The sequence below is a fragment of the Numida meleagris genome, chromosome 7, assembly GCF_002078875.1.
Source record: "Numida meleagris isolate 19003 breed g44 Domestic line chromosome 7, NumMel1.0, whole genome shotgun sequence".
NCBI classification, from domain to species: Eukaryota; Metazoa; Chordata; class Aves; order Galliformes; family Numididae; genus Numida; species Numida meleagris.
This window is the reverse complement of record NC_034415.1, coordinates 20,573,538-20,588,720: the sequence shown is the minus strand read 5'-3', so window position 1 is coordinate 20,588,720 and position 15,183 is coordinate 20,573,538. Positions and strand designations below refer to the sequence as shown.

The following is a 15,183-nucleotide window of genomic DNA, read 5'->3' as shown; positions in this document are numbered from 1 at the left end:
TCATCACCATTCATTATCCAAATGGCTATATTTATTAAGTACCCTGCCAAGGCATTGAAGCACGGTCTGTAACAGAGATTAAAACCAGAATAAAACATCAACAAAATATTTTTTTAAAGCAAAAAAACCTAACTCCACCATACACATGGGGTACCAGAACCATGCAGGCCATGGCAACAATGTTGAATTCCTCATGGCCCCAACCCAAATCAGAGAATCATTAAGGTTGGAAAGATCATGAAGATCATCTAGTCCAACCATCAGCCTATGCCTGTGACTACTCTAGACCATGTCCCTCAGTGCCACATCTCCACAGTTCTTGAACATCTTCAGGGATGCAAACTGGGACCCCGGCGGTTTTTGGTGGCAATGGGACACAGCCAGTGTCCCAAACACTGACACTACCATTTCCTAAAGGATTATTTAAGCCCAGTACATGATGAGGGAGCACGGGGTTTCCTTTGTCTCCTCGGGAGATAATCAGGTACAGATAGGATGGATATTCTGTACAAACATGCACTCGCTTCCACTCACCGGTTAAATTTTTTTTCTGAGTGCCGTAAGGGTTTCAATTACCGGATTCTGGGATTTAGTGCCCAGGGCTTTTTGGTGTGCGTGAGATTTATTAGAAGGTTTAGTATCAGCGGAGGATTCACGCATTTACTCCCAGGAGCCCGGCTTCCGTTCACAGACCCTAAATCAAGAGCTAAGATGGGCTATTGTCACTTACGACATTAGCATGGTTAACGCACGCGGGGATGATTAATAGCCATATGCACACAGCCCAGCTCCTCCCTGAGCTCTGCCCCACAGTCCTGTCCCTCGCTGCCACCCTGGGGCTCAGCACCAGCCCCAGCATTATTGCTAAGAAGGGTTTCATCACTTGAGGGGGGCAGCAAGCCTTCTCTCAAGGTATTGTTTTAGGAAACTCCAACCAAAAGGGCAGATGTGCTCACACATTGGCAAAAATGGAGAAAAATCATTATTCTAAGGGAAAACTCAACCTTTCTTTGCAGGATCCGCACACCCTGGCAGCACCATGCTCCTCCTACCCAAAGGAACCCGGAGGTCAAAGCCAATGCTGGAGAAACCCACAGCAAAGCGTCTCCTGCACTGCCGCCATCCAAGCTCTGCTCCCAGAGACACACTACCATGCTCTAACGAACAAGATCCTGATGGCTTTTGTCCTTTTTCCAATACTGTGTTACTTACATTCCTTCTTTTTTAATTAAAACAGCCCCAGCTGATTTTACAAGCTTGCCACTGCTTCTCTCCCAGTCTCTGTGTCTCTCATATGCTTGAGTGCTAGTATTAATTATTAGAGCCAATTTACTGTTTATACTCTGATGTTTTAACTAATTACCACTAATGGCAGACACCAGTGGGCAATCAACTTCATTTAGTTCCCAGTGAAAACCACTCATTACCATCTGAGAGAGGGAAAGAGAGTGCGTGGGAGGGATAAATAAAGGAAGAGCAAGCTCGGGGATGCCTGAACTATATGGAGATGGGTGTTTCCTTTGCTGCAGAGGGATAATGGGCTGAGAGGGGGTCCCTATGAGCTGAGCTCCTCCTTTGGTGGGAGCTGCCCAGAGCTGGGCACGAGGGACTGAGCTCCCCAGCTTCTGACCCCAGCCTGGAGCAGACCTCCAACCAACTCCATTCACATGCAGTGTTTGGGGTGAGGGGATGTGCACCTCCCCAGCCCTTGTGCGGGAGCTGCTTGGGATGCAGGGCCCTTCTCAGAGGATGGACATGTCTCTCTCTAATGAGCTGCTAGCTCGTTACCAGTAGTGGGAGTCCTGCTCTCACAAAAGGGACTACAGTGCTTTAGGAGTTGAGATGCCACTGATGTGATTTTGTTACAGCATCCCTACTCTATCTTAGCTAGAAATACCAAAACAAGCCCCCAAGCCTGACCACAGGCATGGGGCAGGGTACTGCCTCTCCAAAGAGAACACCAGCCTCTCCTTTCCCCCTTCCATTCCCTGACCTGCTCTGCCAAAGCCTTCCCTTTGGAAGGGAGCTGTGGACTGCAGACCCTCTCTGTGGTGTGGGGACGCACCCGCCTGTCTTGCGGGAGGGAGTTATAACTATGCACACATCTGAAATGTAATTGCTGTCAGCTCTCTCCATTCTTGCAGCACGAGGCCTTTAATCTCTCCCACCAGACCCATCGGCCCTGATATTGCAGCTCCAGAAAGGCTGGTTTTATGTACTTTAACCCTGCGACCTTTACAAATCCCATCATTCCAATCAATACGTCTCATTAGCGTTAGGTAAATGTATGGGATGGATGGGGAGCTGCACTGGAGGAGCCCGCGGAGATTGGGGTGGAAAGTGCTGCTGCTGACCACTCCCTGGGGCAGCCCATCCCCAAAACATCCTTCCCCATATGTCCTTCCCTTCAGACACACACCTTGGTCCAACTAGTGCAGAGCACGCAGCAAAGTCCCTGCCAAGCCAACAGTGGAGTCACGAGCCCAAGCTGTTAACTGGACCAAGCTGTTGAAGTCATTTTTTCTCCCTCCTTGGGAAGCAGACACATGTTTTACAGCTTTCCACTATGTCGGCTAAATGGAAACATGCGGGGCCTGTGGCAGGTGATGGGAAAAAAATGTGAGGTGTGCTGCGGGGCTGCCTGCGGTACTGCAGTGCGGGGACAAAGCAAGGAGCGGGGTGAAGGGACAATCTCTGGACCTTCCCCTGAGGGGAAGTCTCAATCCACAGTGACACCCACTGAGGACCTTAGCAGCACGAGAACGCTGAGCCACCCCAAATTCATTGCACATTGGTCAGCCAAGAGTGCTACAAAGAAAGGATGGGGCCAGTGCTGCCCTCAGGACCACGATGCAATTCACTGGGGATCAGTGCCTCAGCCTGTGGGGCTGTAAATACCATCACTGCCCATAAAACCGCCCTGCTCTCCCCCAGATCCTGCTGGAACACTTGACTCATGTGACCCACGGGATCTCTGGGGCATCCCTGGCTGCTATCACTGCAGCCTGCTGGGGCGCAAAGGTGCCCTCCTGCCACAGGGCCACCTCCCGAGGTGCCATCTGGAGCCGGGACTGGTTTCCCAGCTCCACTATCCCCATCTGCAGAGCCGGCTGGTTACTGCAGCAGTGCCCCAGCAGCACGTACAGCTGGAGCGGTCAGCTTAATGCGGAGCCCAAAGTGTGTTCACGTGTGTAGATCTACTGCTGATACAGCCAGAAGAACAAGGGCTAAAAAAATACGGGCAAGCTCTGATTTTTCATATTAGTTCTGTTTAATGAAAGCATTTCCAAGAGGTTTAAACTTAGAGCTGGGACAGATGCACCTCTCACTGGAGCTGAATTTATCTCCATGCCATGGACAGGGGTGTGCGACATCCCCCGGTGCATCCCCTATGTGCATCCCACAAGGTGCATGGGACACCCGTGGGCTCCCTGCTGCCCAGCACTGCTTTCCCACCTCCCTCCACCCTGTTTGTCACTTCAGCTGGGTCTCAGCTTGTTGGCAAGCACTAAACTCCACAGCAGCAAGAAAACCATTTAAGCACTAAGCTCCCCTCGGCTTTAGCGAGATGACTGTGTGGCGTGGGATCTTAGCACAGCACCCAGCAGGAGGCAGAGGGAAAGAAGCGCTAATAAATCCTGCAGCAGGTCAATTTCACTTGCCCTGACAGGGTGCTCCTCCTGGAATTAAATGGCCAAAACCCCGAGGCACCTCTGTGGGGCAGCACCCCAACCACCCGCTCCCCAATGCCAAGAAACTGTGCAACCTGCATCCAGAGCCATAGCTTCAGAGCTGCCCAGCAGCTGGAAGGATGCGTGGTGGAAGACAGATTGCAGATAGACGAGAGATTGGTGGGCCTGCAGATGCAGGGGATTGCAGCAGTGTTAGATTTTATCTGCTTCTCTGCACGGATGGATGACCTTGGGATCCCAATCAACAGTTGTTAATAAAACATAGGGGACAAGTATGAGGGGTTAAACATGGAGCAACTCTGCTGGCTTGGTGGGAAAGGTACTGCAGCTCAGGGCATCCATCAGAGCACTGAATGCTGCTGCTGCCTGCACCCTTTGCCTTTTCCATTGGAAAAGTCGCTTTTGAGCTCTGATGGGAATAGAGGAGGTTCCCAAAAGCCCAGAAGCCCCCAGCTCTGGTCCAGAGCCCTTTAGCTCCTGTACCTCCAGATACCAGCACAGCAATGAGAGCTGTGTGCCCAAGCTTTTCCCGAAGGCTGGGGGAGGTGGGGCAGATGTTGTGGAGGTGGGAGCAGGAAGATTCCCTTGGCTGTGGTGTGCAATGTCAGCCCTCTGGGCTGCCCTTCTTCATGTGCCTCCACCCTGAGCACGGCCTGGGCATGCAGGACCTCTTCCTTTACTCCTGTATTTCTGCTCCTACCCTTGCCATCGGGAATTTTTCTACTTTTAAGGAGCTGGGAAGGACCTGAGGGGCTGGGACCCCATCTTCTGCTGTCCCCATCACCTCCTCACCCCCAGCCACACTGAGATCAGGTTCCCACTCAGCCCAGCATTTTGGTCGCAGCCGTTACAATGACAACAGTGATAAGAGATTCATATCACAGCACTCAATATCGATTTGAAGCTGAGCCCCTTCCCCGCTCTCCTCCTCATGGCTGTGGGAGCAGTGTGTAGCAGGGCAGCATGCTCAGCAGTGGGGCTTTGGAGAGTAAAGGTCTCCAAAATCTCCAGATGCACAGCACATTTGCAAAGGGACCTCAGCCACCAGTGGGGAAACTGAGGCAGGGGAGGCTGTGGGCTGGCATGGCAGCACTGCTGGGAGGAACCAGGTGTTCTGCTCTGTCACTGCCTGAAGAAACCAAACCTGGCCATTTTATCAACACGAGCGGAGCCCTGGCAGCTCTGAGATGCTGAAAATCCTCCTGGGAGCAGCAGGACCTCAGGGAAGCGCCCGAACAATGGCAGCTTGTGTGAGGGCCGAAGAAAGGCTGCTGTTGTTGGGGCGAACGCGGCAGCACGGGGCGCACCCAGGTACCCCAGCTGTGCCAGCACGCTGCGCAACAGAGCCGGGGCTGTTGTGGGCACCGAGCAGGCACTGGGTGTCACCGCCTCGGCTGGGAGCAGGGATGCTGCCTCTTTGTCTGCGCTCCTTTCTGCTCTGCTGACCCACTTTGCTCTCTCCGTTGCGCCATCCATCAGTGCTGGCAGCACTGTCAATTCCAGGCCTCCGCCATGCCATTCCCCAGGGGGAATAGCACGCTGGGTTCTTCAGGGCAGGGAAAAGCACTTTCTCTCCTGGAAAGTTCCTAGTTTCCCTCTATCCCGCTGCACAGACAAACGATGCCTGGCCCCAGCTTTGGGCACGGGGCTTCTCCTGCAGGCCAGCCCAGCTCCAGCTCGGCTCCGAGCTCCGGGGGCAGCCACGGCCCCGCCGCGTCCCCGCGGCCGCTGCTATTACCGGCAGCAGGCAGGCGGTGGCAGCCCTACCCGAGGCCGGGTCGGGTCCTCGTTTCTTCTGGGCGCTGAGGACACCACCGCACACCGGTGGCCTCCCTATCTGGGACACACCACAGAGATGGCTTGCGACCAGGGGTTGTGGAGGATGCCGTGGAAGAGATGAGCAATAGAAAATGGCAGCATCTGGGGACAGGCTTACGTCCCCTCTCCCTGCCATGGTCATGCAGGGTGGACCTGCAGTGCTGGGTGTCACCCAGCTCCCCCGAGTCCCACACACCCCATGGTCTGGACATGGACAGGAACCCCACCATGGTACTGTTGAATGGTTTGGGTTGGAAGGGTCCTTAAAAATTATCTAGTTCTAACCCCTGCCATGGGCAGGGACATTTAAGTTGCACCAGGGGAGGTTCAGGTTGGATATTAGGGACAATTTCTTCTCATAAAGAGTGGTGATGCACTGGCTGCCCAGGGAGGTGGTGGGGTCACTGTCCCTGGAGGTGTTCAAGGAATGTGGAGATGTGGCACTGAGGGACATGGTCAGTGGGCAGTATTGGTGGTAGGTGGAAGGTTGGACTGGATGATCTTAGAGGTCTTTTCCAGCCTTAATGATTCTGCGATTCTATGATTGGGGCAAGGATGATCTGGGGACGAGCCACTGGGCACATGGAGGGTCCGGGTCCTGCCCAGGGCTGTGCCATGGGGCAGCCGTGGGCTCTCGGGGTCGATCCTTGTGTAGGCACTGCACTGCTGGGACTTGGCCTGCCCCAGCCTGTGGGCTTCTAATTTACTGCTTTCCTTTTACCGTAAAACTGAAAGGGGAAGGTGCACCCTTTAATCACTGCCTCCGGGGCCCCGCCTGAAACCACACAGCGACTGAGCGAAGGCTAGGAGTTAATGCTCCTTCCGACACCTTTTTATGATTCATGGGCCTGACCTTGAGCCATAAACCGCTCAACCTCCCCGACACACTGGCAGTATTTACAGCCTGCAAGACCGGGACGCACAGCCACAGATGCAGCCGCGTGGTTGGGACAGGCGCAGGTACGGGATGCGACAGGTACCAGCCGAGAGGCAGCAGGACGCTGCAGGCTGGGATGTGCTGTGGGTGGGCACTGCAGAGAGATGCTAAGGCATCCCAGGTGAGACCTGTGGGACCTCCCATGGGAACTGGAGCGGGGTGAGGTCTGATGATCAAAGCATAGGTTGAGAAGAGCCCAGCCTGCTCTCTGCTTTCTGCCTCAGTTTCCCCACTGCTGCAGCAGCACTAATCCCGACCTATCCTATTTGCACGGAGCTGGGAGGCCGAGCTCGGTACTGTTTGCAAAGTGGGTTTGGCTCCTGTGATAGAGCCAGCCAGAATGTGAAAGTCATTATTATTAGCAGGATTCAAATGATTAACCCAGTACAGGTGAGCAGCTGTGCTGTGCTCAGCAACAAAACACACACAACCTCAAAGTATTGACAAATACAATAAAAACAATGAAAAAATAATGGCAAACATTATGATTATGTATCACTCTAGAAACATGACACAAGACTAGCAAGCTGCCAAGCTGCCCGCCAAATATGCTTCCTAAAAGGAAAAGGGACTGAGCTCCGCCATTCCCAGGGATATCCATGGGACATCCCAGGGACAGCCAGGAGCTGGGCTCAGTGATGCTCATGTGTCCTTTCAGCTCTGTGCTTCTGTGATTCTATGATCCAGATCCCATAGGAACCTGTCAGTGCTCACTCTGCACATACACAAATCTCCTGGTATGGGCACATGTGCAACACTTGCCCCATCCTCACCAGCCATCCTCCCTCCTCCTCTGACTCACAACATGAACCATAGCACTGGGAAACTTATCTGGAACAAGAACTTCAGTCTGGAACAAGAATTTTTTTTTTTTTTTGAGTTTACAAGTTGTCAGATTTTTTTTTCCTTCTCCCTGTGAAACAAAAGAGGGAAAAACCGTCCTTATCTCAGAAGGCAGAGTTCAGGAAAAAGCTACTGCTCTTTTGGACTCGGTGGGTCCCCTTTGGTAGCCTTGCTTGTCATTGGGAATTTATCAGCCAAACACAGATCTGCTATAATGCGCCATATAAGTAGTGCATAAACAAACTTCAGCATGATAAATGAGCAGCTTTGAAGCCATAAAGTTATTAGCTAGTGGCTGTTAGCTACTGCTTAGAGAGCACTCGGAGAGGGGTGTAGAGTTCCCTCTGCTGCCTGCAGCACACGGCTGCCACGCAGCATCACCGGGGGCTGCCGGGTGCTGGAGCATCCTATCCTGCACACTGCAGGGCTGCAAGGGCCCCTCTGGGCCACCTCCTGCTCCAGTCCCCACAATGTGCTGGGGGTGGCCAGGGCTGGCTGCGTCCCCTCCAGCTCTGCTGGGATGCAGGAGACGTCTCAGCGGGGCCGGCAGCGGGGCAGCGGGACGCGGAGCTGTCTCAGTGCCTGTTCCTCATTAGAAACCCAGTGTTGAAGAAACTCATGATTAGAGCCCTGAGTATTAATTAATCTCCGTGACCCTCCTCTCATTCTCCTTTCCCTGCTCTCACCGCTCAGGAGGTCAGCCTGCATTATTAACAAGTGCAAGTGCAGGATGGCGAGCATGCAGAGCGGGTTGGCAGCGATGTAGGGCCCAGACCTTGGGTCCCGTCCCCGTGTTCAGAGCAGTGGGTGCCTGGTCCCCTCTGCATTGCTAGCAGAGGCAAGTGTCCCTCCCCATGTCCCTTCCTCTGTAGCTGGGCTTGGCTGGGAGCATCCTACCCCTGGAGACCTGGCACTAGGGCATGCCAATGGGGCAGCCCAGCCCAACCTCACCATGGGACAGCACCCATCTCTGCCCTGCTTGACCCCACTCAGGGGTGGCCCCTCAGTAGGACAAGAGGGAATGGCCTCAAGTTGCACCAGGGCAGGTTCAGATTGGATATTAGGAACAATTTCTTCTCATAAAGAGCTGTGATGCACTGGCACAGGCTGCCCAGGAAGGTGGTGGGGTCACCATCCCTGGAGGTGTTCCAGGACCGTGTGGCACCGATGGTTGGGGTCAGTAGGCAATACTGGTGGTAGCTGGAAGGCTGGAGTGGGTGATCTCAGAGGTATCTTTTCCAACCTTAATGATTCTGCGATTCTGTTCTACACTCCCTGCCTTGCCCATGCAGGCTTGGCCAAATGGGGCACAGCCTGAGGATTGGAAGATACCGAGAGCTGCCACAGAGCAACAACACAAGATATTACATAAATTCAAACTTTTCTGACTCCCTGGTAACCACCAACTGCTTTCCTGATCTGATTTTTCCCCTTTTCTGCTGGAGCAATAAAAAGGGGAAAATCAACATCCAAATGATCTTGTTTATGGCGACTAAATAAGCTGCATGTGCTTAATCCGTTAGAGTTTAATGAATTTATGACTTGCTTTGGAATTTGACAAGGGCTGTAAAAGAGTAATTAACATTTATCAGTGTGTTTTTTACACACACCCCGCCCTCCTCCCTGCTCCCTGCCTCCTCCCACCGCCTGTCGCGGAGCAGCGCTGGGTACTTGGGGGGAATATAAAAGTGATCAATTAATTCTTAATAATCTCGGGGAAAGATTGTAGAGTTGCGGTATGAACTCAGGGAGTGTCAATAAAGGTGCCAAAGGTTGGCCCCCTCCCCGGCGCTGCGGAGGAATGTGGGCAGCTGGGAGGGGATGGGGCAGTGGGGCAGTGGTGGAGCAGCCCTGCTCCCCTTTGCTTTTCTCTTATGGCCTTCAGAGCAATGCTGGGACGCCTCGTCCTGGTGGCTGTAGGGCAGGAGGAGAGCCCAAATCCTCACCACCACGACCCCCATGTGATTGCACTGGGAGTTCCTGCAGTGGACATCCCCATATGCAGTTTATACCGCCCCGCTTTGATAGGATCATAAAATCACGGAGATTGGAAAAAACCACTAAGATCATCCAGTCCAACCCCAATGCATCCCCACCATACCCACTCATAGAATCATAGAATCTGTTAGACCATTAAGTCCTACCACCAACCCAACACCACCATGCCCACTAAGCCTCAGTGCTATGTTTCTTGAACACTTCCAGGGATGGTGACCCCACCACCTCCCTGGGCAGCCTGTGCCAATGCCTCACCACTCATCAAGAGTCTCCTGGAGGAGACGGGGAAGCATCTGGGCTCGGCTATGGGGCAGAGGGGTCCCAGGGACCTACAAACAAAAGCTCAGGATGATAAATCCTCGGAGGTTTGAGACTGTCCGGGCATCTGCTCTGGACAGAAACAAATTCTCCCTGTCGAACATAATGGCCCAGAAATAAGCAATGAGGCGGGGAAGGAGAGGGCTGGATCCAGTGGGTCTGGAATATCTCCCCCTAGCCCCGTGGCGAGCACATGGGGGGGATGAGCACTGGGCATGCACACAGGGTGCAGGCAGGAGCACTAGGATTTATGACTGGGTTATTTGAGGCAATGAGATGAGCACAGGAAAGAGAAGCAGAATATAGTGGGATGAACTTACATCATTTTCAACCTTCATTTCACATGTACCATCTTGTTCCCAGGGAGCACAGACACCAACACCCCCAGCTCTCCCAGCATGGGACCCACTGGGTTGCATTGGGTGGCCCCAACAAGACCCATTGCTTCCCAGATCCTGGGATGCTGTCCCATGCCCTCCCGCCTGCTCTGGCTCAGCCGTGCTGCTGTCAGCCCGTCTAAACAGCACGGCTGGGGTCAGCATCCTGGTGGCTCTGGGATTTGTCATGGGATCTGCAGAGCACGGCTCAGAGCAGGCACCCCCAGGGGCAGAATGGATGCATGGAAGGGGAGAGCATCCCAAAGGAGACACAGGGCTGTGACCACCAGCAACACCCATTGGATCAGCACCTTGGGACAGGGGCTGGGAGGTGACCAGACTGCTTCTCTTTGGGAGAATGGGACCACACAGAGATGGCTGAGTCCCCTAAGCATTCTGCTTGGGGTCTTAAGCCCACAGTCAGTGATGCTAAAGATGATTGTAGGCTGTGGCTATAAGAAATCTATTGATCTCTTGGACTCTCTAATGACAGATTAACCATTTTAATAAAACATCTCTTAATCATGCATTAACCCTTCTCAGATACTCGTACATTCAACACCAAATTGAGGAGGACAGTGGGATTTCTCAGCACCATTTTTGGGGCAGAAGGGAGGAAAAGACTTATTAAGGTAACAACGACAACAAGAAAAGAATGCAAACTTACAGAGGGGGAGAGTTAAAATCATACGATGAGTGGCAGTTGCAGACGCCTGGGGCCCTCTTTGGCTGTCGCTTCTATCTGGCAATCAATCGACAAGAAATGGGGATTATGAAATATTGTGCCTGTGAGCAGAGCAGGGGGTTCCTTCCCCAGTGTGTGACACCTCCACTCCCACTGGGACACAGCATGGCCAATGTCACCCATTTGTTGTTTGGTAGGCTTTTGGGTGCCCATGGTCATCGTCCCCATAGGTCGTTCTGACCAATTCCAAGCAAGACCACAGCATCATAGAATCACAGAATATCCCAAGTTGGAAGGGATGCATCCTAACAATGGATTTAGATGTCTGGGATTTCTTATGGGAGTGGGACTTGGCATATGGGAGCAAGACACTGGTATTGGGCACGGAGAGATGGAGACAAGGGAACAGCTGCAGTGATGGAGAATGGGACAGGGGGTTCTGCCATGTGTGCACAGTCCCCCCGGTGCCTCTTGTGTAAGCACTGGGGAGAGGACAGGCGCTGTTTCCTCTTGCTGGAGCCGTTGCAGCCTCAGAAACCACCACGCTCCCCCTGCTTCCTGCAGGTGCCCATGAATCACACCTTGTCACTGTGCTGCCCAACCGCCCCTCTGCCGGCCAGGAAAGGGTTAAGCGGGCATTCATCACGCCGTTTGAGAGACGTTTCAAAGCCTCTTCCAAATATTATAAAAAATGCCTTTAATCATCTAATAGCACGAACTCGGCAGGTGATGGATGGAGAGAAGTCGCCTCTCTCCTCCTGATCCTAACAGATGAGGCTGAAGAGCTGCTGCTCCTGGGGGAGGAAAGTTGGGGAGGGGGCTGGGGGGAGAGAAGGACATTTCTCAACCTCCCACCAGAGCAGTTATAAATATGAGGTCATACAGCAAGAGATGATAACGCATTAAGGGCTCTTGAGATATTAGTCTGTCAGCCTCGTTAGACACAGCCTATTTGGGGCTGACTGCATAATTAGAGGCTGGGGTACCCATAACTCATTGGTGTTTATATGGTGGAAGGGGCTACACTCACCATCACCCTCAGCACTCTGAAAAGTCATCTTCAGCAGGCATCAAGCCCTGCTTCCTGCTGCAAAAAGCACACAAACCCTGGGCAAAATCCTGCTCCTGCCTCAGCCTCTGCCCTTCTGCAGCCCCCACTCTCCTGTGGGTGGGATTGGGGTGATGGAGGTGACAGTCTGACCCCAGGGAGCTCGTGGGAGGTGCGAAGTCCTGGTCCCCCTGCCCACTCCCCGGGATGCCTTGCCCCTTGCAAAGGGCTGTGTCCACCACGCACTGCCATGCTTGTCCTTCCCGCATCCTTCCCAGGCAATTGCTCTGGGCTGGGATGGGAACAGGCTGGGGAGGTGGCTGTTCTTGGATGAGGATGGGGAAGCAGAAATGAGCCCAAGGAAAGAGGAAAGCCTGAGAATACCATGGGACAGCACTGCAAGCATCCCCAGCCCTGCCTTTTCTCTCCTGTAACCTGCACCAGGGGCCACATTCAAGCAGCGATCTATGAGAGAGGGCAGAGACCCCACAGCCCTGGCAGAGGTGACACCTTTGTTGGGAGTGCAAGCACAGATGAGCCAGCACAGAGCTGACTGGTGTGAACAAGGAGCTGGGCTTCACTGGGCTGCTCCGCTTTCTCTTCTCAGTTCTGCCTCACTGGTGGTGAGCACTGACCCAGCGGGGCTCTCCCCAAAGCCACCCGCTCTGAAATTGAACAAGTGAAACAAGGAAGGGGAACGTTTCCCTTCTGCAACTATGCACAGTGAGGGCTCCGCAAGAGCTGCTCCTGCTCTGGGGATGCGAGTGAACAGAGCCCAGGGACTGCCCTGCCACCCCCTCATCCCACTCAGTCCACAGCTGCGGAGGGGGCAAGGGGTCCACGGAGGCGGGGGCAACCCCATGGCTTCCCAGGCTGAGGCAGGATAATGAATCCTGATGGGGGAAGTGACCTTTTCCAAATGCCACATGTCATTGGATTTTATATCACACCAGGACAATGCACCATGGGTATTAAAATCGTTTTTCCAATAGGAGTGTGTGTGTGTGCGTGTGTATGCGTGTGTGTGTCAGGAAGAGATGTGAGAAAAATAAAATTAAGATGTGAAAATTAGGCTGCCTCTAAATATGGCTTTTAGAGAAGACTTGGGTCCTGGCAGGGCGGCAGTGATGGAGCCATTCATACCCTTTGCTCCTGAGGCCATGGGTGATTTTGTCAGGGAAATGTCCTGATCCCCATTTCTCAAGTTTTGCAGAGACTTCCCCTATGCAGCATCTCCTATGCACAGGAGCACACCTCCAAAGCTGCTCATGGAAGCATGCACAAACGTGTACAGAGCACACCATGCCTCTGGACACCCATTGGTGCTAGGCCAGGCTGTGTATGCATGGGAAGCAAAACGTTGCACAATTGCCAAAGCCAGGCTGGGGGGGTCTCACCCTATAGGCCCTATAGGACAGTGCATGGAGCAGCTGCACGCTGGTGCACACCGGTATGGGACACACTGACACCAGGATGAAAGCACAGAGTGAAAAGGGAGGCACTGGGAGCCAAGCTCGCTTGAACTCCAGCCTGTTCCCTCTATCTGCAGGGCAATTGTGCGGCTGAAATAACAATGCTGAGACGCACACACAAACCAAAAAAAAAAAAAGGGGGGGGAAAAAAAGGGAAAGGAAAAAAAAAAAAAAAAGACAAGCTGTGTTTGTTTATTCAGCTTCTTTCTCCCGTTCTCCTCTCGACAATGCCCTGACACTGTGTCCTGCCGCACCGGGGCTGCAGCCCCAACAGGCTAAATTTATCCCAGCTGGAGCTGTTTACAAGCCTTGTCCTGTTTACAGCGTGGCCCATCCTGCCCACCCCGAGCCATACAGCCTGTGCTTCCTGTCCTTGGGCACAGCCCTGCAGCCCTGCACAGCAGCCCACTGGGGGCTATGGGGAGATGTGGTATTCCCGGCTGCTGCTTGCCCACCATATCTCCTGCCCCAGTATAGGGCTCAGGGTGTCCCATAGCCATCCCACACCCCATTGGCTCACTCAGGCTGGCAGGAGCTCAGCCTCTCAGCCGGTGACCAACCCACCAACCCATCAACCTACCCTGCTCCCCCAGGCTGCCTCACCCCATAGTGCCTTCAGCAGGGCTCACTTGGCAACATCCAGGCCTGTTTGCTGCTTAATGAGTCCCAGCTAATGAATCCTGATGCGTGAAAGCTTTCCGTCAACCATTTGGCTCGCTGTTGACATGGGCTGGGAGTCACACGAGCAGATTTGGGGTGAGCTCACACTGAGCAACACTGAGATCATAGAATGATAGAGTATCCCAAGTTGGAAGGCATCATAAGGACCATTGAGTCCAATTCACGCGATGCATGGCAGGAGCTTCCAGGGAGCAGAGGAGGGTTGTGCACCCCATCCCTGCTCCTCATCTGGATGAAGTCAGTGCATAGTTGTGGGTGGGGTGAATTTAACCCTAAGGTTTGTCCGCAGGAAGTAGCGCTCTTGAGAACCCCAACATATCGGGCACTTCTCATTGTGAAAGAAGAGCTTGGGTATGTCCGCCAGACCCACTCTTGTTCTAAAACGCAAGCAGTGCTCTTGGGGAATACTTCACCAGCCTGAAACCCACCTCCATCCTTCACTCCCATTTGTTCCAAGCTCAGGCGGGGCAATGTAGATGTCCCCATTCAGTGCAGCGAAGTTGGGCTAGATGACCTTTAAGGGCCCCTTCCGACTCAAACAATTCTATGATTCTATGATATGGGAAGGGCCGTGGAGCTGCACATCACACACGCGCCTGAGCGTGCTCCTCACGCGCGCTCCTCATCTCCGGAAGAAGATCCGCTAGTCAGGAAGTCACGGCCCTGATTACTTTGTCTTCCACGTTTAAGAACATCCCTAACTGCTCCTTGGATAGCTCAATTAGTAAAGTGAATATATTATATAAAGTCTAAAAGATTAAACTATCATAGGCAGCCCATAATTTCATGAAGAAGTCAGGGGAGCATATCCCTCTTATTAACTCTATAACAAATGTGATGAAAATGTTCAAATAGAATGTTAATGCAATGTTACGTGTAATTTTCCCAGGCGATTTTCTGCTGAAATATTTCTTTATTAATAGTAATTGAGGGTATAAATTATGAATGAGGCGATTTTCTCCTTTCACTGGGAAAGACGTACTAATGGCAATAATTCTTTATAATAATTTTTTGGGGGGAGGACAGGGAGGGGGCTGGGGTGAGGGGTTTAAAGCAAAAAAACCTTTAAAGGGATTGCAAAATATATAGACTAGCAGTGCATGTTTTATGGAGGGGCGCTGTATTTTATATCCGCGCACCGGGCAGCGCGCGGCCGCTGGCGAGCGTGGTTTCTGCCTGTGGGGAATGGCTCAGCACGGGGATGTGGGAGCTGTGATGCTGAAGGGATGAGGTGCTGGGCCCTTGACATCGCAGAGGTGCCGTGAGTTTGGGGCACTTCTGGGACACGTTGGAGTGCAGGGACAGGCGGTGCTG

General features: G+C 53.0%; 1 protein-coding gene across 5 annotated transcripts in view; it reads right to left on the bottom strand.

The window, feature by feature from the left end:
* Positions 1-15,183, bottom strand: part of RNF220 (ring finger protein 220) — a 164,873-nt gene that overhangs the window by 90,383 nt on the left and 59,307 nt on the right. For 3 of the 5 annotated variants that reach the window (XM_021405525.1, XM_021405522.1, XM_021405523.1), the window contains exon 3: positions 10,651-10,725. The exons of the other annotated variants lie outside the window; for them this stretch is intronic. In XM_021405525.1, the coding sequence (XP_021261200.1) occupies positions 10,651-10,725 (75 nt within the window). The remainder of the gene's footprint in view (positions 1-10,650; positions 10,726-15,183) is intronic. 5 annotated transcript variants of the gene reach the window in all.